Source organism: Cyprinus carpio, chromosome A17, assembly GCF_018340385.1.
Source record: "Cyprinus carpio isolate SPL01 chromosome A17, ASM1834038v1, whole genome shotgun sequence".
Classification (NCBI taxonomy): domain Eukaryota; kingdom Metazoa; phylum Chordata; class Actinopteri; order Cypriniformes; family Cyprinidae; genus Cyprinus; species Cyprinus carpio.
The window spans coordinates 14,054,010-14,077,291 of record NC_056588.1 but is presented as its reverse complement, the minus strand read 5'-3'; the positions used below and the strand labels follow the sequence as shown (position 1 = coordinate 14,077,291).

At 37.1% G+C, this 23,282-nt stretch overlaps 1 protein-coding gene across 9 annotated transcripts in view; it reads left to right on the top strand.

The window, feature by feature from the left end:
- LOC109051633 (estrogen-related receptor gamma a) overlaps positions 1-23,282 on the top strand; it is a 154,604-nt gene that overhangs the window by 79,087 nt on the left and 52,235 nt on the right. For 2 of the 9 annotated variants that reach the window (XM_042774174.1, XM_042774173.1), the window contains exons 1-2: positions 4,955-5,342; positions 14,018-14,146. The exons of 1 other annotated variant lie outside the window; for it this stretch is intronic. In XM_042774174.1, coding sequence (XP_042630108.1) covers positions 5,287-5,342; positions 14,018-14,146 — 185 coding nt within the window. In that variant the 5' untranslated portion in view covers positions 4,955-5,286. Of the gene's footprint in view, positions 1-4,948; positions 5,347-14,017; positions 14,147-23,282 lie in introns of those variants that run through there. 6 more of the 9 variants (XM_042774176.1, XM_042774177.1, XM_042774178.1 and 3 more) reach the window with 6 other exon arrangements.

Below are 23,282 nucleotides of genomic sequence, written 5' to 3'. Positions count from 1 at the left end.
TATATATATATATATATATATATATAAACAGCTGCTTTATGTATTACATAATTAATAATAATAATAATACTGACAAGAACAACTGATTGCAAGAATATATTGATTGATATTTTTTATTTTTTTTTTGCTGCCATTGTTTACCTTGGATTTGCCTCTCAGTTCCATACAACTGAAAAATTTCCTTGGTTCATTCCATGTTTTATAGGCAACCTCTGTCATGTTGGTGTATATACAGTTGGTGTATATATGGTGTGTGTATATATATATATATATATATATATATATATATATATATATATATATATATATATATATTTATACTGAATTATATTTCTTTATTTATTGTCTGAACAGGAATAAAAATAATTTCTGTACACACAGTATCTCATGCTTTTGCCATCTGTTATAACTTAATACAGATTATCACGAGTTTGATGAGGGGGTTATTTTGTTTGACATACAAAATCTGTATAAAATGTAACATTTGATATGTTTTATTTTATGTATTGTTTGAATTGATTGTAATCAAGTACAATGAAAAGAATCATAACTATAAAATCATGAAGTAGTATTCCATAATGTCACTATGTATCCAAATTCCTATTTTCCCATCATACGTTTGAGTCCTTAAATATTCTTCATGTATGACAAGACAACTCAAACCACAGTGGCTGGCATAAATATATCCATTCTGTGACAGCGATGGGGTAAAACAACAAAGGACAAACACACATACACACAGATGAGCTCTCCGCTCATCAGGCAGACCGCACTCACTCTCTCTCACACACTGACCACCGCACAGCCAGTAGCTCCCTCTGTTGACCACTGCTGAACTGCAGACGGAGAGGCTGTCCCAGCACACAGCTGCCATCCTGCCTTTGTGTCCCCATCAAGACGCAATACAAGAGCACTGCAGCACTCTCATATGACAGGCACAAACACACACACACTTTCCAGTCTGCTTTCTCTTGCGAGGGACTTTGAGTTTTGGTATTTGAAGAAACAGAAGCAGATGTAAGAAGGATTATTTGTTTGCTTTGAAGCTTTGCTTGATAACAGTACATATTTAGGAATGTATGCAAGTGTACATTTGTGTGAACTACAGTAACTTCAAGTTGTCACCTGGTAACTTAAACATTGCTTTTGCATTTTATATTGACTAATGCAAAATTCACAATCAGTCAGACAGAATTCATCTCGAAAAATTTTAAAAACACATGTTAGTTTTGCCAAGCTCACGTATAAAAGCATGTATCATTATTTTGTATCATTATTAACTGTGTGTGTGTGTGTGTGTGTGTGTGTGTGTGTGTGTGTGTGTGTGTGTGTGTGTGTTTGTATAAAATACATTGTGATGTAGTATTACAAATAATGACCTATTAAAGTATATAAATTAAATATATACTTGTATATATAAATATACATATACAGACATACATACACACAGCATTTTTAGTATTACTCTAATTATTTATTTTATTAAATGACCTATTAAAGTAGTCTATTTTTAAATTACCATTTTGAATATAGAATCAACAGCATCACATTTTTGCAGTGTTTTTGTTTGTAATACGCTTCTCCACTCAGCCCGAGAGCTTTCACCCTGAGACGCCCAGTGCTGACCTGAGTGGCTACAAATAATCATCCTGCCTCTTGAATTTATTACAGCCCAATTTTTGACAAGTTGATTTTAAACAACTCCAGTGGCGGATGCATTGACTGTATGCTCGGCGGCTGGTCGCCTGACATGTGACCTAAGTGAACTTGCCCTCCCCTATTGACTGCCTTGATTGATGCTCCGCCAAGCTAGCCCTGATAATTCTTAGCCACATGTCAACAGCCAGTGACCAAAAGGGTCATCCCTGTCTTTAACATTTCACACACACAAATAAAAAACACACACAAGCTCTCACGCCCACGTAATCACACACATACGCTTACAAAAGCCAGACTGGGGTCTTTTCAAATCCATTTTGAGACTTTGCATACCCGTCCTTTGCTAGCGCCTAATGCATTTTGTTTTTACATCTCAGAGCTCGTCTTTCAGTCTGCCGGCTTGTGAATTGAATGCTCGTCCATCTCTTGTGGCAGAACGGGATTCGGTTTGAAAGCGAGACGTGGATCGTTGTAAAACACACACCGTCTGAACAATAGAAGCAGAAGTGCTGTGTTAAAACTGCTAATGAAAAAGATGGGCAGCTATTGACACGTATCGACAGCCACTGCAATCAGAGCAGACTAGTCGTGCATACTTAAGTTCAAATGTATTCAACTGGGCAGCAGGGATTAAAGGCTGTTAATGACAGCATGTAGTAGTGAAGCCTGGCTTAATTCTGAATAACTTTGTGCTGCTAAGAGCGCATTGTTGTTATGCTTAAACTTAATGTTCTTAGCATGTTGCTATCACAGTCAGATTTGTTGTACATAGAGGGGCTGACAGATGTTTGGAGTGATGTTTTGGGTCTTTCCAGCCCCACGTGGCCAGTGTTTTGGGGTCGCAGCCGCCCATTCAGCACAGATATGGAAATTTGACCTAAAGGGGGTTCTGCAGGCGGCCCACTGTAATTGAATCAATACATCCGAATACAACATTGCACCCCTGCTGTGAAACCTAAATGAAAAAAAGCATGTGGCGAAACTTTGCTAGTGTGAACATCCAGGTTGTTTCTCTTTAACCTCTTTCTTTAGATGCTTTTCAGACAAAATCATACATTTCAATGTGTCCTTTTTTATTTCCTCTATTTAAACAGTCTCAGTGTGCATCTTAGTTCCTCAAGTATGACTGCTGTCTGTTAGCTCCAGTGCTCTGCATTTGGTCTACGTGCTTTTTAATATGAGGAATGTGTGTTGGTCTCATGGGACCTGAGTGAACACAGGTATCCCTTCTATATGCATTCAAACATTACGGTGGTTCCTGTTCCCTTCATCCTCTTCATTTCTGTTTGTCACAGTGCAATTAAAACAGTTTCAAATGGCAGTTGGCTGCCTGTCATTTCCACGTGGAGCTTAAGTATTTTTTTAATCATGTGCCTTGTTTTTTTGTGGTGCAAAGATTGCAGAGACTTTACATTGTTTAAAAGCAGACGGATGAATAAATTAAACAAATGTAACTTTCGAAGTGTGAGTATGTGTGTGTGCGTTGGCCAGTCGGAAACAGTAGAGTGTTATTTCAAAACTCCTTTGTTAGACCCAGAGTGTCCTTCAGCAATGGCAACACAGTCCCATGTAATAAAAATAATCTTCTAGTAGTCTTTTACACTTCTCATGATTCTGATCGTTCAAATGCATTTTCTTTTCTTTTTCTTTTTTCTGCCCATCTGTTATTCAAAGGGAAAAGCCTGATTTTCATTCAGTCGTTTCTATATGTGCCGTATCAAGCTTTTTCTTTCTTTGTGCAGTTTAGAAGTAGATCTAATTTCCCCGAAAGATATTAGTTTTCAGTGATGTGTGCAATGCATTGATTTGTGCCTCTTTATTGTTGTTCATCTCTCATTCGATATATCTTCCTCTACACAATGCACCTGCTGCCTACCTGAGTCTTAATAGCTGTTTGTACAAATATGTCATTAAAAAAATTTCTATTTTATGAAATAGGTTTTTAAGTAATGAAATGGCTGAAATTTTATTTTATCATACTAATTATTATTATTATTATTACTACTACTACTACTACTCTTAAACTACTTAAATATTTATGTATCACTTAAGTTCAGTTTGACTACTTTGTTTATTATTATTATTATTATTATTAATTCATTTATTTACTTTAGATTTATATGGATTCTTCAAAAAAGTTCAGATAAACAGCTTCATACAATATATATATATTTTTTTCATTTGAAATGTTTTCCTAAATTACTACTAACATTTATTTATTTAGTAGTTATGTAAAATGTAAAAATTCAGTAATATTTGTAAAAAACGTTTTTTTTAAAGATTGTTGAAAAAATGGACAAAAAATTATATGACTTCATGTTTATTAACACTCTTAAAGCAATCAAAAAAACCTGGGAGCATATATGAGATCCACGGAACAGGTTTAGTTCAGTTTCAGAGACCCAAGACAGGCATTTTAAAGAGACATCTGCCTCCAAAATTCCCAAGTTTGGAATATGAAAGACGGTCAGATGCAATTTCTGTGGCGGCGTGGTGGGGCACGCACAATGGTTTGTGGGCCAGTGCGGCTCCTGAATTTTCTTATCAGTGGGGAATTGCGGTGTGCTGAGATGCCAGCAATATCTTCCCTGCTGCTGCTGGAAATGCAGCGAGCCTGTGACACGCGTGTAAACATACACACATACTCGCAGCCTGGATGCCCCGCAAATGTGGCTCAATCATTCTAGAACAAAGGGGTGCCTTTGATCTTTCCTCAGCCTTTTCTCACTGTATCTGTCAGTGATGTGTTCACGGTAGCATGTGTCCATTCCCTCACTTCCGCATTTGCTGTGATGGCCCGCTGTTATGATGTTGTGGTGGATTGCTCAAAATTCAACTATTTCCACTTACTCAAAGTGTACGACAACATTCGAAAGATCCAAAAAGTAAATTTTCTATTGTAAAACAAATGGTACTTTAAAATTCAAATGTACTGATTGTTTATAACACAATCATTTAATGTTCCCCATGCAGGTGGAAGAAAGATACAAATGAGCAAGCAAACAGAGGCAGATGCAAAGCGAACAGCAAGCGGCTTCATTCACAATGTTTTGTATCAACAAAGTGAGCGGTTTTATCTGCGCACTTGACAGCGCAGGCCGATAAGCTTTGCAGAGGGAGAGACGCGGGCTGCTTCTTTAAACCCTCTCTCACCCCCACTTTCCCTCTCATTACACCACTCCCCCTCCCTCCTCTTCTCTCTCTCTCTCTTTCTCTCTCTGGCTCGCTTGCTCTTTGTCTTTCCCCTCCCCTCTCTCCCTGCTCCAGCTCTCTGTGGGTGCAGACACTGCCCTGTCTCACTCCAATTGGCTGGGAAGCCACCAATCTGGCGTCCGGGAGGGCCGGGGGGACTGCATATGCAAAGCCCTGCTTCATATTAATGAGCAGCAATCGTGGCTTTAAGTCCTTGATTAGAAGAGTGCAAGAGCTTTTGGTCCCAACTGGCTGTGCCTATAGGCTGTCACCGGGAGAACGGTCCTGTTAATTGCACTGCTCAGTCACGGAAGGGAGAGAGAAGGAGGAGGAGGTACAGAGAGAGAGAAAGAGGAGCAGAGACAGAGAAGACAGAGAGAGAAAAAACTTTAATTTATAGAAGAGGTTTGCTCAAATGATGATCGCAGAGCGCACATGGATTCGGTAGAACTTTCGCTCCCTGAGTGTTTTTCCCTGCACTCCGAACAACAGTAGGTACATTTTCATTTCTTCTACTTCTACTTGTGTGACCGGCTAGACTGTTTGTTTTGTCTGTATAGTTCCTGTCCTGGTTTGTTTGTGTGTTTATGTGTCCATGTGGTCACCCGTAGTCCTCCTTGTCAAGGTTGTTTTCACTGTCAGGTAGCGTCTGGAGCTGAGTGTGCGTGTGTACATACGTTGTGCCGGTAGCTGGCGGCTTATCCACTATTACAGCAATCTGCATCCGCTTTGACAGGGCAGTGTGTGTTTTGTGTAAATCATTAGGAGTGTGTGACGGAATACAACATGAGAGAGAGAGAGTGCTGAGGGAGGAGGGGAAGATGAAAGCCACGGGATAGAAGGGAGAAAATGGTCGTAGGTGGCTTGAATCGCAGACCGGTCGCACAGCATGTGGCCCGCTAAATGTATTAAAGATGGTGTGCTGGCTCAGAGAGAGAGAGAGAGCGAGGGAGGGATTGAGTACAGGAGCGAACGGTCCAGGATCCAGCAGAGAGAACAGCTCCTAAGCTTCATATTTATCTCTGTCCTGCTCACTTCTGTCAGCACAGAGCGAGGAAACACGAATACACTGATTTAGACATCAGGTATTGCACTGACAGATATATAAAGACTTTTATTCTATTCTAAATACCTGCTATTTTGTTTAGTTGTGCGACTAAATCATTCTTGTTTAAAATCATGTGAGATAACAACTAAAAAATAAACATTTTAGGTGAGAAATACAATAAAAATAACATTCGTAGTGGTTCTTGAAAAATGAATTTTATAAAACAAATTAAAAATAATTAATTGTAAAAATAATCATTTTTAAGTCCGGTAAGTCGTGTCTACTTGTAAAACATTATGCATTATGCCAACACTCTTTGCTTTTTAAATCTGACAAAATTGTGATGTAGCAGAACAAATGCATGTACAAGTTTAAGGAAGCAACAGAACCTGTTGACCTCTGCCTTGTGCTGCATATGAAAACTGAAAAAAAAAAGAAAAGAAAAAAAAGTCTGTGAACTGACAACTCCTACAGTATACAAAAAAATTAAAAGAAAAAAAAAAGCCACTGAGAAGGGTCAGAAAGCTCACAAACAGGTAACCACTCTGGTCTCCTAAACCTTCAGTCACCGTCCTGCAAAATACAACACATGAGCAGCTCGACTTCAGCCAGAAAGCGATTTATAAACATACCTGAAGAACATATACTAACGTAATTGTGAAAGTGAATTTATTTAGTGACTGAGATTTAAAATACTGCATGTTGATGGAATGACAGCAGTGGTGTGGATGTGTTGGCACACACCCTGCACAGGATCATTAGATTGACTGGATTATTCAGACTCATGAAAGGAAATTTGGAGATAAGAGTGTCGGTTCCTCACAGCCTTTTAGCCATTTGCCACTTGCTCGCTGTTTGATCTTTATTTTAGCACAAATTGACTACTGAGATTCTAATTAGTATATTAATGATGGTAATAACAACAAGTGCTGGTTTAGCTATTATCATAATTACAGACTCTCACCGTCTGCATGTACATTTACATCTGCACGCTCATTTTAATATTTACATTCACGGTTGGAGATTTTATGGAGTGTGATTCTGTCTTTGAACTATTTTGATTATAATGGGAACCTTTTATCTTTAGAAATTTATTATTATTAATATCATTATTATTCAGGTTTAATCTATTTATCAAATTATTTAGAATGTCTAAATATTCATTGTTTGTTTTATTAAAAATATTTTTAAGACAAATAAAAACTAAAATAGATGTTTAAGATAAATTTTTCGTTTGTTTTATACTTTGTATTTATATATTTTAAAATACATTTTACATATGTGGTGTACAACTTTGATTGTTCTGCGTGTTTTCAATTTTGTTAAACGAATGAGTGAGGACATTTTTATAAGACTTCCATATTTACACAAAGAAATTCATGCAGCTTCTCATAAGATTGTCAAAAAATTACATGCATGTTTTTTCCATTAGTTTAATTTTTTTACTCTCTCTCTCTCTCACACACACACACACACACACACACACACACACACACACACACACACATACAATATATATATATATATATATATATATATATATATATATATCTATATATATATATATATATAAATAATTTTCAAGCAAAAAGGAGAGGAAGAAATCTACACCAACACCTAATGCTTGACATTTTTAATTTCAACAGAAGCAAGCAATCAGCTTTTTAAAGGCAATGGAGTGTGAATGTCCACTGGAAGCACGGGTGTCATGTGTGTAAAATAACTGCTGGACTCTGCAGTGGGCTGAATAGTTCAGTGCAGAATCATTCAGAAGGTGTCTGAGCGTTCACTCATGCATGTTCAACCTTTTGTTGCTTTTGCAGATGATTTTAAAACGCATAACCCCCCCCCTGTGGCCCTTGAAGAAAACTTGATTTTGCATTTTCTCTACACCCGTTCATACTACCTTCATTCTCTCTCTTGTGTGAGAGGCAAATGAAAACACAAAGGCTGGGATCAGCGGGAATAAAGAGAGATTGTGTAAATTAAATTCCATTTAATCTCCTTATAAAATCATTTACTTAATTCATCTGTCAAATGATGTCAATATGCACAGCACAGATTTATTTATTCTGCCATGTCTGGTGAGTGTGTGTGCACGAGGAGGCCTTTGTTGCCGTTCAGTCTTGATTTGGCTCCATCCCATTCCCCTGTGTGAGAGGTGTCGTGGCTCGTCCTGCATGTCTTTCTCTTCCCGTGGCCCCTTGTCGATTACTGTCTGGACAGTCTTTGTCTTTACGCTGTCCTGGTTATTGGAGACAGAGCATTGCCACTTCCCCTTATTTGAAGGGGTCTGAGGCATTCCAAGGGTAATTAACTCCAGTTAAAAGAGCGCCCTCTCCCTCCCGGCCCCTCCAGCGGCCTGTCATTCAAGAAAAAAGAGAGGCTGGGGTGGGGGGGGGGTCTATATTTTTGCCCTTTTGTTAAAAAGTGCAATAAGTGGCCTGTCGGACAGATGCCCATACTCATGTGAAACGGTTGCACGCAGGTGCCGTGCACATGAAAACACATGGCCGGCCATGAGCGTAAGAGCCTGATGATGCAGTTGTCAATTTGTGTGATTTATGCATCAATCCATCAGGATTTTCCAAACGCAGTGCAGCGATTTAAATTTCGCCTGCGTAAAAAAATAATATATATATATATATATATATAATATATATATATATATAATAATGACCCACTGGCATTAGCACTTAGCTGCTTTAAATGCAATTTTTAGACCTTTGTTTCCCATTTTCTTCTGTCTTTATTTTGCGGATGATTCGGCCTGCTGCATGCCAGAGAGAGGCAGAGCAGGCACGGACCGGCTGAGAGCCTGCAGGATACAGTTACAGCAGGTCAATAGGGAGTGTGGTCACTCCAGAAGCAGGAGGGTCCACGAGGGCTAGATAAGGGTGTAAAAATAGTGCTTTTAGCCACTGCGTTTTCCATCGGCTCCCAGCAGACTCACTGTTTGTCTATCGGCATGCGGATGTAGCTTTTCTGAATCTGTTTTCCCTTCCTGTTTAGTTATTTCTCAACAGAAGATGCATTACAACAAATGAATGTGTCTTTCGTGTGCTGGTTTTGTATTTTAAAAATATGTTAGTGTAAAATAGTTTTAGAAGTATATTAGCACAGTAAAGTTAATGATATTTAGAATATAAGATGGAAATCAGGATGGCGATTTTTTTTTTTTTTTTTTACAAAAGTGATATAACTGGCTTTACATTTGTTAATGGCGATGTGTGACTGAACAAGAACATATATATGTGTGAAAGAACGGATGTTAGAGCTTTCAAAGGCAGTAAAGTTTCTCCAGCTCTAGTGGTGTGAATCCGTACTGATCTCTTTTAGCTTAATTGGTCTTCAGTGAAATTGTGAAATTTTGGTCTCGTAACAGAAAAAGGGAAATTAATCGCCCAGATGTGTGACAGATGACAGTGAAATATTTCTTTGCGCTTTCTCCTGTCATACATCACACATCACTTTTTTTTTTTATTTTTTATTTTGAGAGAGATGTGTGTGAGAGAGAAAGAGAGATGAGATGCTTACCATGTAAGGCCTGACTACAGTACTTGCAGTCAGCTGTGGAGCATTTCTGGAGGCTGCTCTGGACTGCGCTAAATTTCAGCACTGTTCGGATACTAGAATCATTTTATTTCTCTATTATCTCAAGTTTTGCATCAAATTAATTTATTTTAGTGCATTAATTCAGTCAGGATATTTCAACAAAGTGATTTTTTTTAATATTAAGATGAAAAATAAATTTTATTGTTAATGCACTTGGCCGGATTGTTTGTTAAACACCTTTGAGCTTCTGTAGGGGTCACAAATATATATTAATATCTATATGCAAAGCTTCAGGCCATTTTTTTCCCCGTCAAATAAACCAGAATGATGAAATCCTTGGAGAAACGTGCTGCATTTGAAATTCAAATGCCGCTAAATCAAGCCAGTGCATGTAATTTTCTTCAGCACTTTTACATAAACTATCTCTCAGCTTAACATTAACATTAAAAACCAAAACAAATTCAAAACGTGTCCCCGTAGAAACGCTTAGGCAAACAGAAGCTATTGTTTCTTTTTCATCTAGAATGCAAAATTTCTTTACTTTGAGTCAATTCAACCGAGTGTTATTTCTGCCCTGCTGTAGATTATCAAAGCAATCCTGATGGGAGGCTTTTGAACAAATCTGCTTATGTGCGGTAATTTTTCTAGACAGGGTACGGATGTACCTGACTGCAGCCAATGTCACTGTTTGAGCTCAGAGTTAGAGTGTTAGCAATTGCATCACATGTATCTGTGGATAGCAAGACAATTTTTTAGCGTACTTTGCGGGATGTAAGAGTAAACCTGAGCATATTAGTGTGACATGTCAGATGGGTGTATTTGTGCTTCATACCTCCGTTCTCGTCTGCTCCCAGCCCCTGTTGCGCGGGCGAACGGCTGCATTCCCGTAGAGATCCGCGTGGTTCCAGGTTGGAGTGCCCGCACGCGCTCTGTCATATTAAAGCTGACAGTCCATCTGCCGCGTGGCCGGCCACGCTGCCTGTGCTGCCCCTGCGTGCGAGGCCCGCATTTAATTCCACCTGTCCCATTCTTCAGCCTTCAACCCCCAAAGGTTGAATCACGTGCTCGTCAACCTACAATAACAAGAAACCTTGCTGACATGGTTTAAAGCCACGACTGGTGGTGTCTGTGACATGATAGTGCTAACAGAGTGGCATTTAATAGCAAAAGCTGTTATTACATGTGAGTCTATTTGTCTGTGTTATAAGCATCTCTGTATGTTTAAATGTTTAATGCTTGTATATTCATTATGTAGGCTATGTATGTTTTAGTTGGTTGGAGGACTGGGTAATTAGCAGGGTATGAGTAACCAGGCTGTGTGAGTTTTTAGAAAGGAGTGAGAGAAAGAGAGACAGAGAGATATAGGCATGCTATTTACCGTGCATGGGGTGGCCATTCCTGCATAAGGAAGAATGGCACCTGTCTAATCAATCAGACCCCCACTATTCACAGATGGAATAGCAACACATGAGTGAGTCACAGATCATGGCCACAACTAAAGATACACACACACATACACACACTTGGCTTAATTCAGCTCATTGTCCTGCGTGTTAATCCTTGTCCGCATGGATACAGTACTTAAGCGTTTTGACAGTAGTGTGAAATGGGCTCAGGCAGATCTCTATAGATTCATTCTCTCCTCTAGAAATGCCTGTTTCTCCCACTGATCTAAAGTGACACTTCATTTTAGCTGTTACTGTTGTTTTCATTTCATTACCAAACCAACATTTCAAAAACAAAACAAAATACACTTCACATCTTTATAATAATAACAATAAAAATAAATAAAAATAATAATGAGAATAATGATTTTTTTTTATTATTATCATTAGAGCAATAATTGTAGAAGTAAATGTTAATTAAATTGAATCAGTGTTAGTATAAAATTAATCTATTTTCATTGCGCATTTATTGGGATGATCAGACTATGTCATTTAGGCACAACCACCACATGATTTTGTTTTGTATTTATTTATTTATTTTCATTATGTGTCCTTTTTGTTTTTCTTTCTTTTTCATTTCTTTATTTTAAAATCTGTTTTCTTCATTTCTTTTCTGTTTTTTCTTGTTTTATAAACTCATGTTGGTTTATTCTAATTTCTTTTCTGTTATTTCTTTTGTTATTTCATAAAATTATGTAGCCCTAAATGTAAATAATTGAGTAAATGATTCATGTGATGTGTTGTAAAAATGTACAAATTAAAACAAATATTTTGACTGTGCTCAGCAATCCAGCAATCCTGCCCTAATTAATTTCCCTAAATTTGAATAAACTATTTTACTGTACATACTCAGAGGCCACGATTACCATGTTATTTACATAGCTCTGTCACAAGTGCTGTTCTGAAATATCAGCCATACTTTAGCATTCCAGATGAAGTAGATCTTTTGTTTTCTGGAAGTGTTTAGTGAATGACTGAGATAAATGTGTGTTTGTATATGTCCATGTGCATGTCTTTCTGTGCATGTTTTCTATATGTTTAAACAATTTTTAGATGATCTTTTATTTTTCTAGAGGGATTTTTTATGCCTGAAATGCATATAAATATGTTTAGAAAATGTATTTACAGCTGTGTTAATGTACTATTTTACATGCAACACTTCCTTTCTGATTTCTTTTCAGATGTTTAATATTGTGCCACTGAAGTCAAAGAGTTTATTGGCTTTTGATGTAATTTTCATCCTTGTCTGTTGCTAATGATGCATCCTGTTATATACAGCATGGCCTGTCTACACATCTCACACAAATGGGAAAAAAATTATATTGCACACTACTTTAGAAAGCATCCCAGTAATGACAGATATTTAATGCCACTGGCATTGGGAGTGCAGTAGTGTGTTTGTGTGTAAAGTCACGTTAAAGAGAGTTGAGAGAAACAGGAGTGTATCAGGCCGTGTAGTGTGTGTGATGCTGGGGATTATCGATTCCACTGCTCACCCGCCCAGAACTAAAGCCAACACATTACGTGTGTGTGTGTGTGCCTGTGTTGCTTTTTTTTCCACTAAGCTCTGACTGGCTCATCAGACTCATACACACACACACACAGCACATGCTGCTCTGTGCACTGTTTGTGAGGTAAACACGCACTCTGATGTGTATCACTCCAGAATTAACTCAAAAATTAGCAACAAACTGATTTGACAGTCACTAATGTTGATTCAAAACACACTATTTTCTGGAATAATGAAATGCTCCCTGAATTTTTAAATGTATTTCATGCCCTTAATTAGGCCACTAAATACAATAATAATAATATTAATAATAATAATACTAAAACTACAATGTGAAGTATAATTTCTAAACTTTACACTTTAAGCTGAAATCACAAGATTTTTTAGGAAAAAAAAAAAAAAAAAACCTAAATAAACATTTAGCGAGAAATGCCTAAACTTGATCGCAGACAGATTGACAGAAACGAACACGAGAGCCTGAGAAAGAGAAAGACAGGAAGACAGACAGATCTTCAAGGCTGCGTTCTCTCAGACAGCCGCTGAAGCACAGCATTAGTCGAGTGATTAGTTTCATCAGTCCGAGTGTGGGGACAGTTGGGGGTTGTGCGGTTCTAATGACATTGAACGCGTTTGCTGAGTTGGAACGGAGAAGGAGAATTAGGGGCCTCCTCTGTTAATTAGAGTGTGGCAGACTCACACTCTCAGCCGCACTGCCTGTGGCTCGTAACACTTCACTTCTTGTGCTCTCCGGTGCTTTACTTTTATTGTAAAAAATCTACAGCTAGGAATCTTCAAAAATAGGTGTTTATTTTTTGATCGAGAACTTAAAGTGTATGTTAACGTGCACAGGTGTTTTTCATAGGTACTTTTTGTTTCCCCAATTAATTTCCATAAGTTTGTATAAAGATTTTGCTGTACTAACACACAGCCAAGGGTTATTTACATCCAGTAACTCTGCAACAGACACTCCTGAATCAGTCTTTTGTTTTCTTCTGAGGCACATTGAGTGTTTTTTATGTGATTTTTATTTGATTACCTGTGGCTGAGAGTTTGTTAAAACCAAGATTTTGATTAGTAAGGATGCCTTTCTGTCCTTGAAACTCCTGACATTTAGCAACTAAACTGGCATACGTCAAACCTTTTTCTGGTTCTTTTACATGTTCATTTCTCAACCTGTTCTGCCCCCTCTGATTCAGAGGGTCCCATAAAGCTACGGGCTCTCCCGCCCTGATGTGTACCGGAGCCACAGGCATGCGCTGATCTCCCTGATTCTTTCTTTTATCTCCTGACACCTCAGACTTGTTAAATCTGAGGCCGGTAGAATGATGAGTCTGTGCATTAAAAACGTCAAGGCCGGTTTTAATTAACGCCTGGCATTAACAAAAGAGCCCGTCTTTACCCTCTTCAGATCCTTAGCGGGGACGCAGTTATAGCTGATCCATTGAAGAATGCCGGTCAGGAAAAGAAGGAATATTTTCTCTCACAGAGTGCTGAGCTGCGTCACTGTCTGTCAGCAGTTAATGGCTCAGTGGTTCTTTATCAGAATTCTTCAGTCCATCTCACTGACCCTCGTTTTTATTCCTTTTCTTGCTCTCCCTTTTGTTGTAGAATGAATTTATCAAAGGCCCAAGTTAATAGCGAAGATAAGTACGCCAAATGCGGCGCTTGGAGAACACAACAGCAATACGACATCGAGGCCAGTCACATGCGTGATGCACATGCTCTATATAACCAAAGGTAAGGAAAGGACCAAAAATAGTGTCATCAAAAGCCAAAATCTGTTCTGATGATTATTATTTTTTTGTTTGTTTGTATGTTTGTTTGTGTTTTGCCTGCCCAGCTATTATTTATCCATGCATGCATTCAAGTCAGTGTCTTAGTCTAGTTCATCCAGTGTTTGTGCGTGTTGTCAAATAGCAGGACATAATTTCTGCATGTTGTACCCATTGTCTGCTGTCAACCTGGTCCTAGGCTGTTCCTATTAATGTGCAAGAGGCTAATACAAAGTAACCAGATCATTTTTATGTGTTTTATATCTCAATGTTTGTGTGTTGGTGGAGGGACATGTCTACATCTGTTTACATCTGCCTCAAGCTATGTTGATGGATGGATGGATGGATGGATGGATGGATGGATGGATGGACTATAGATGTGGATAAGGGAAAGTTTATGTTGAGTTTATTGGTATAGGTTGGAGAGGTTGCAATTTGTCGCCCCCTCCAGATGCAGAGGAATGTGTTAAATGCTTCAAGGATTCCGATTAGCATATAAATTTAGATGTATGAAGATCATTGCTCTGATCACGAGTCAGTGAGTTTTATCTAGATTTAGTGGGGGCTGATTTGCGTATAAAATACAGCCAGATGTGACCAGTTAAGAGTTCTCACCAGGCCCTTCTATCTCTCTCTCACTCTCTCTCTCAGGCCATCTTCTGTAAAATTTCTTTGTTTGACTTGTAATTTCAATGTCATTTATGGTTATTACTTTAGAGGTTACTGAAGGGTCAGAGAGAAAAGTGCCTTCACTTGTTTGATTTATTTTCAAATGTTAAATTTTATTCTGTTGGGTATTTTAATTTTCAGTAACATTTGTATTCATTCATTCATTTTTTTAAATTATATATATATATTTCAAGAAACTGCAAATATGGAATGTTTGTTAACACTGTAAACAAGTGAATTATCTTTAATGTGTTTAAAGGTACTTCTGAGGAGTTTTTTTTTTTTAAGTGCAATGACTTTGAATACTCAACGTCCTCCTTTTTTTTTTTTTTTTTTTTTTTTGTTTAGTTAGTTGTGTGTCCTAGGGGAGGAGAATTTTGGAGAATTTATTTAAATCTTTTAAAATAAGGTGACTGTGCTTTGATGGGGGCCATCAAATGTATTACATGGATTGGATTTGGGATAGGTAAGTCTGGGTTAAACCAATTAGGCTCCATTCGCATACAAGAAGTTTTCTCCACTCTAAGCCAATCAGGATCACGTTACTGGCATAGACGGAGCTTCTGGCTCTCGATAGACAGGCCTGCCAGGCTATGCAGTGTCACACAACACACCTTAAACAAATCAGTTTATTCATTTTGGAGTGCTGCTTTCACCATGAACATCCACATTGGTCGTAGCACAGTTTGAACTCTTGTGTTTATTCATTTTGGAGTGCTAGATGTGCGTCATTGGTGTAAATTCAGGGTTGAAGCTAATGTTAATGCTAACAGGCATGTCAAACACATTCATACACACCAAACAGAGCAGGATGTTTCACTTGCAGCTGTATCCAAAGATTTGAGGTTAGCCACGCATAGATACACAATCATACGCCGATGGCCATCAAATCATTTCTGTTGTACATGCACCCACTGATTTGAGACACATGCGATGAACAAACACACACTGTTTACAGTTTGATCACTTATGCCAACATAAGATTCATACAGATTTGTGGGAAAAACATGTATTAATACAGTAGTGCAGGGGATCTTTGAATCCCTTTACTGAAATAGCCAAGCATCCACCTTCAACACTTCCTCACACACATGTACACACCTTCCTCTGATAAGTCTCATCTCTGAGCGGAGTTAGAGAGACAGAAGCCTGGTCCTGGGGTCAGGGGAAAAACCTCTCCATCTGCTGGTGAGCTGTTACCCAGATGCAAGCCATTTTTCAGATAAACTGATTTAGCTCCTCAGCCTCCAGAGGCACTGTTTTATTTATATAATCAAATACTCGGAAAACGATTCATTTGTCAAGGGAGCAGCTTGTTACTGTAAATTTAGTGGGTTGTGTAATAAACTAGATTGCCTTAAATGCAGATGGGAAATCAAAGGCTTTTGCAGTGCGGGGTGGAGATTGGATTAAATCACAGGTTTATAACTGGGAGGATTATTAGACTGAGGTGTTTTATATTGTAGTGTTAAAACTTAAAATCTTTCCGGGGTCTCAGGGCCGAATGTGATGGGCAAAGGCCACTTGTTGGAAATAGATGTTGGATGTTGATTTTATTGAAACGTTATTGTGTCTTAGTGGAAAATATAATGTTTTAGAAATTGATAAAGGTCATATAAACTGATTTTTTTTTTCTTTTTATCATAAACATTAATTCACCCCCCTCCCCTTTTTTAATTGAAGGCATTTTTTAAAATTGATATTTTCTAATATTATTATCTTTGAATTTGAATAATGACAATTAAATATTCATATCAGCTATCTTTTTTTTTTCATTTTAGTTTTAGTTAAAGTTTTAATGATTTTGATTGTGTGTTTTTTTTTACACTTTTTTGCTATATACTTCAGTTTTAGTTTAAGTTATTTTAGTACATAACGTTTACTTAATTTAAAATGAGAAATGTTGCTTTAGTTTATTTCAATTATATATATATATATATATATATTATTATTATTATTATTTTTTTTATATATATATATATATATATATATATATATAATTTTTTTTTAATATTATTATTATTATTATTTTTTTTTTTTTTTTTTTTTCAGATTTAGTTTTAGTTATTTATAATATTCCTGATTCATAGGAACATGATACATTACATTATTTATGGCATGCTTGAATTTTATTTTTTAATTTTCATGTTAGCAGTACTAAGTCTAAATATAATGCATTTATCATTACTTCTATTATATTTCAAATGTTTATTCATTTATTCAAATCTATTAATATTTGTATTAATATATTTCGTATACTTTTTATTTTTATATGTATTTTTGGTATTATTATTTATATTATTATATTTTGTGTGTGTGTGTTTATATATAGTAAATATATAGTAAATGAATATAGTAAAATAGTAAATATATATAGTAAATTATTATTGTCTCAGACAACTATAATGAAAGAAACCGCATAGCTGTGGTAGTTCTGTCAGTGACGTTGGAGTGATGTTACCGTCTTTGCCATCAAAGCAATGCTGCAAAAAACGATTGGACTGTTTGCGCCTCTTCTTTCACCCTAATGAAAGTGTGCCTGCAGACATGGATGGTGTTTCGTTTGGGGTTGGGGACTGGGCTGTGGCGGAACGGGTGGCGGAACGGGTAGAGAGAGAGAGTGGCGGAACGGGTATTACAGAGGTAAACCCGATTATGGGTGGAATGTGAATTAGATTTTGTAACAGATGGTGGTGTTGAAAATTTAAGATGCTTTGCGGCAGGGGAAGGCGACAGCAGCTCGGCGCATCGTCTCCATGCGAGCGGGGGTGATAGACAGCTATAACTCAGGACAATCCTGCCTTGACAGCCAATTTCAAGAATCTGATCTGGTTAAAGACATGGCTTTCACCGGTTCACTCACCAAAAAACAACCACCATTTCTCTCCTTTCCTCCCTCCCTCTTTTTGCCCGCTTTCAGCACCTCTTTTACACGCTTGTCATATTTCCTGGAATAAAATCCTCTTTAACCATCTGTTTAATAGAATGTGTTTTTAATCTCCATTTTTTTTACTCCCATAATTTTTTATTATATTTACGTGCAATTTCATTTCTTTGAGACTGCGGCTCATCCTCGCTTATCTGCTCTCATGTCCTGTTGGGGTTGAATAGATGGGTTCTGTGCTCTAACAGAGGTAAAGCAGTGATTTTAGGCATATTGCTTGTTGAAAAATGCCAAACACTTATTTGCTCTGCCCTGTTCTTCAGGGTCTGTCACTGCCGAAGAAGCAGCCGTTCACTCCTACCCGCAATAATGTCAGATATTGAAATAATGATTGGCCTTGTTGACTTAGTTTGACCTCTTACTTTGACAGTGATTCAGCTAGACTGACCCTTTATTTTGCATATTTCGTACATATATACAGTATCTTATTTTATTTTTTTGCATTTATATGCCTGCAAGCATATTTGTGTGTGTGTGTCTGTGTCTGTGTGTGAGTGTGTGTGTGTGTGTGTGTGTGTGTGTGTGTGTGTGTGTGTGTGTGTGTGTGTGTGTCTGTGTGTGAGTGTGCGCGTGTGTGTCTGTGTGTCTGTTGTTAAGAGGGACATCTTACCTGATAAAGCACAACACTTATCTGCCCGCACAGGAAAATGACCTAAATCATCAAGATTTTCATCTACGAGTTTGCCAGGGACTGTCAAACACACACACACACACACACACACACAAGAAATCCCCACACACACACACACACAACACACACACACACACACACACTCTCCCACACGCACACACACACACTCTTAACACACACACACAAACAGCGACTCTTACAAGAGGGACATCTTAACCCTGTATTTTGTCAGCGAACAAGAGGGAATAACATATTTCTTTTATAGATATATATATATATATATATTCCCCGGGGAAAAAGACAGTCAATAAACTATTTAAAGATTTGTTTTCCCCCACACAGATTCTTTTGCAGAGACTTAAGTTTTTTATTTTTTTTTTTTAAACAAGATATCTAAATATACATTCTTATCTCTCTGCATTTACAATATTGTATTAGGAGCTTTGCTAAGGGCTTCTGGTCCTCCTGCAGTATTTATTACACAGGAGAGCGTTAGCTCCTCATCTCCACTGGCCTGCCGCTGGCTTTTTTACGGCAGCTCGCTCCATTGTACAAATGTGTTTTTGCCATTATCACATTGATTGGATGTAATCAGAGGTGTTATTTTGCAAGCGTCCATCGACAATGAAGTGAATTACTACTTTCTAACCCAGTAATGTTATAACAATTGATCTGCCCATACAGCCGGAAAAGGCAACCTGTTTCGCATGTATTTCTCATGCGGGAACAAGTGTAATCAGGATCCTTCAGTACAATGGCAGTTCAGTTCCTGTTTTATATGGTTTAATTGAATATCTTACAACTTTCTTGAGATCAAATGTGCCTTTAACTCACAAAATTTTTAATTAATTATTTTTAAAAAAATCTGTTTTATAGATTTTAGCATATATGATCAACATGAAAACAATAATTGATTAAAAAAATCTGTTTTATATATGTTTATTATTATTACTATAAAAATTATTTTATTATTATTATTTTTAGCATATATAATCAACATGAAAAAAATAATTGATTTTTTTTAATACATTTCAGAATTTTTTATTTGGTATGTTTTTACTTTTTTACTTTACAAATTATTTCTTTTTCATTTTGTCTTTACTGTTTTCTTTACACAAAATCCTAAAACATCTAAATGAAAATAATAATAACAACAATAATAATAACAATAACAATACAGATTTACAAATGTAGTCCCAGACTTTTTTGACCACACTCTATATGATAATACAAGCTTTTTTTTTTTTTTGCTTTTTCTTTTTTTTTCACCAAAACATTTTTCCCATAAATTTTCTGCTATATTCATGTAAACAGTCAATACCTCTCATGGGCAGTTTTGTTCCAGCAGTTAGCAGACTGTGCTGCCTCCAGCTATCCGTGATCACAAAGACTTACTGCTTCCAGCAAAGAGAGAGAGAGAAACTCTCAGTAGCTGCACCTTAATGCAATGATTATATGTTTACCTCTACAGTTGTCAGAGCACTGGATCAAGCAGCCTAATGACACCTTGTCATTGCCAAGTGGCTGTGTTTTCCAAAATTGTTTTCCTGCTGATTTGTGACATCTTGCCTGAGCACATAAAATAAGAGAGAGTCAACAGCTAGAGGAAAACAAAAAGAAAACAAAATACACTTATGTCCTTTTTACAATGACTGCACATCTGAGATGTTTTGTGTTACTCTCGGAAATGACAGACAATAGCAAGCAGAGTTGAAAAACTATTCTGCTGGCCTGGTAAGGCCCATAATACAATTCTCATGTACTGCAAAATACCAATAAAACTATTCTGCTGGCCTGGTAAGGCCCATTGTTCAATTTTTATTTTCTTTATAATAGCAATATATTTTTTTATTCTTGCACATCAGTTTTGCACATAGTTTTCCATTTGCATTAATTGATATTAGCTATTATACAACATTTTGGAAAAATGATGGCATGTATTTGTTTATAATTTTAACCCAGTTTTACAGATTCTTCCAAAACTGACTATAAATCATTCTTAAAATTGGCAACAACCTCATGTTTGTTAGCAAGCTAGAACTTTACCATGTCTGCTTAATTAAATCAGCAGAATTCATAACAACACTAATCAGTAAAAAAAGCATTTTTGTTTGATTTTGCTTTGTTTTGTTTTAAGACACCTTTCTTTTTATGTTGTAACAATCACAGACTTTAACTAGAACATTAGCATGATGACAACGTTTACAAAAAAATTTATGAACTCAGGCATTATTTATAATGAATCACAACAAAGTCCCTAACAATAAAGAACAACCAATTATGTCTTGTGTTTTTATCTTGTCTCACGGCTGACTATCGCCTGCCTTTTTTCTACCCTTCCACCTGACTATTATTATTTCCATTCATAAGCTTAAACTAAATTCCACTGCTTTTCAGTATAAGAATTCCTTTTGTTAATGGCACACTGTGGGATTGAAGCTCGGCGCCAGGCAATGGTGAAAACAGATAAAATCATTACCTCTCAAATAGTCTCTTCTCTGTCGGAAAGGGCTTTCTTTTCTTCTAAAATATAGGCTTTAGAATTCCATTTCTCTTAGAGCTAATGTGAATTTTACTGCCTCTAATTTTGGATTCAAGTGTGGCCTAGAATAAAAATCCCCCATCTGACAATTGAATTTATAGAGAGTTGTGAATATTGCAGGTTTGGATTAATAGAGTCATAGAATTTCAAAGAGAAGGAGAAAGAGACCAAGAGAAAGAGAACACTAATAACTTTCAGTCAAAGTTATAGAGCAGGGTGTCTCCTGTTGAGAGCCTTAAGAGCGGTGCTGTAAAGCACGAGGGGCTCTTACAATGCTGGTGCTTTCCTCTTTTGTTACCCGCCGTTTTGACTTCACATTCTCTGTCACTCAGGACAGGAGGCGGGTTTCTCAGCTGCCCCACAAAAACCAGTTTGTCTCTGTTACCCAAAATAGAATGAGAGAATATGTTGCGAGTGTAAACAGTCACTGTGGTGCTTGTGTTTTCACTGATTTTAACCGGCTTTACACTGTGTATAAATACACAACATGCATCCTTGACATTACTGGAATGTTCTAGAATACCTTTGTAGCCCATTGCACACCCCAGGACACCTGTCTTTGTGTTTGTGTGTGTGTGTGTGTGTGTGTGTGTGTGTGTGTGTCTGTGTGTGTGTGTGTGTGTGTGTGTGTGTGTGTGGGTGTGTCTGTGTCAGTGTGTGTGTGTGTGTGTGTGTGTGTGTGTGTGTGTGTGTGTGTGTGTGTCGGTGATGCATCAGTAGAAGTGTAATAGAGCTTTTTCATAATCGATTGTCTCTCACTGCAATACAAGGAAACAGGTGCCTTGACTCAGCACATTTTGAGCCATTACACCAGAATGCATTAACAGCTATAAATTCGCTTATTTTTAAGACTCCATTACTGCAACTTTTTGTCTTTATTATTATTATTATTATTATTATTTATTATTATTGAGTTACCCCCAACTCTGAGAGATGCAACAAATTAAACAGTTAATAATTTTACTACTATAAATTATTATTATTATTAAACTTTTTAAATTATCCAGTAATTCAATTTATTTAAAACTGTTTCATAGTACTAAATCATTTCTCATTTTTACTTGGCCTGCCAATATTTTCACTAATCTCACTGTAAATATAATCTATTTTTTATATGATTTATTTTAATTTTATATACTTCATTATTAATCATTCTTGTAAATCCTCATGTGTGTTAGCCAGAGAGATTATCATATTATTTATTTTATTATTATTATATAAAATAGGTTTATAGTACTTAAATATTTTCTAATTTCTCTCTTTTTTTTCAAGATATGTTGCTTAGTCTTTTTCTCTGAAAATTCCTTAAAGATCTCTCTCATTCACTCTCACATGCACTCTCTCTTGCTCTCTTGCTTTATGGGCCTCAGAAGAAGTCATCTTTTACAAGCTGACCGGATTTTAAAGCCCTCATTTAGAAGCAGGCTTCCTTAATTAAAAAGACCTTTGTGTGGTCTTCCAGACTGCCTCTTTTATTTGTCCCCCTCCATCTCCATGTTAAAATGGTCCTGATGTGCTGTCTGTATAAATCCTCCGTGATTTTCTTTCTGTCACTATAATGACTTTGTTCCTCTTCTATCATCTTGGTTTTTACACACCTTACCACTAATGCAGTTAAGGGAAAATAGAGAACGCGTTTGAGCATGACCTCACGCTCAGTCTATGTGAAATCACAACCCCCAAAACCTTTGAGGATTTTAGAAAAACAAACAGTCCCTGAATGTTTGCTAAAAAAAAAAAAAAAAAAAAAAAAAAAAAAAAAAAAAAAAAAAAAGATTAAGTAAACGTAGAAATTGAAGTGCAGCTAATTGACGTGGCTGTGTTGAAGTGCACCCCCCCCGCACCGCCCCATGCCCCAGCTCAGGGTCTTCTGGATTGTTGACAGGGGAAATGGTTAATCCACTCTTGCAGGCCTTGAAGCCTCCTGTAAGACAGAGCAGAGATATCTATTAATTACAGCACTCATTAATAGGCCTCTCTCCCAGGGCTGTGTGGGTGGAGGGGTGGTTCAACTAAAAGGGTTGGCAGTATCGAGCGATGTACTGTAGGGTGGGTGGGTGTTTGGGGTGGTCAGTCTGCTCTTTTGTTTGGCTTGGAAGAGCCTTTGCTTTTGACTATGTGGGTGTCTGTTTGTGTTACTGGATTGATACTGGATTTTTGTGTCTGTCTAGCTGATTTTTTGTTTTCTGCCCGTCGATGCATGTGAGTGTGTGTGTGTGTGTGTGTGTGTATGGTGACTGGCCACAGGCGAGGATGATGGAACTGCTTTGTGCCTCCGCACTGATTAGAGTCATGTAGAACAAGTTGATATTGAC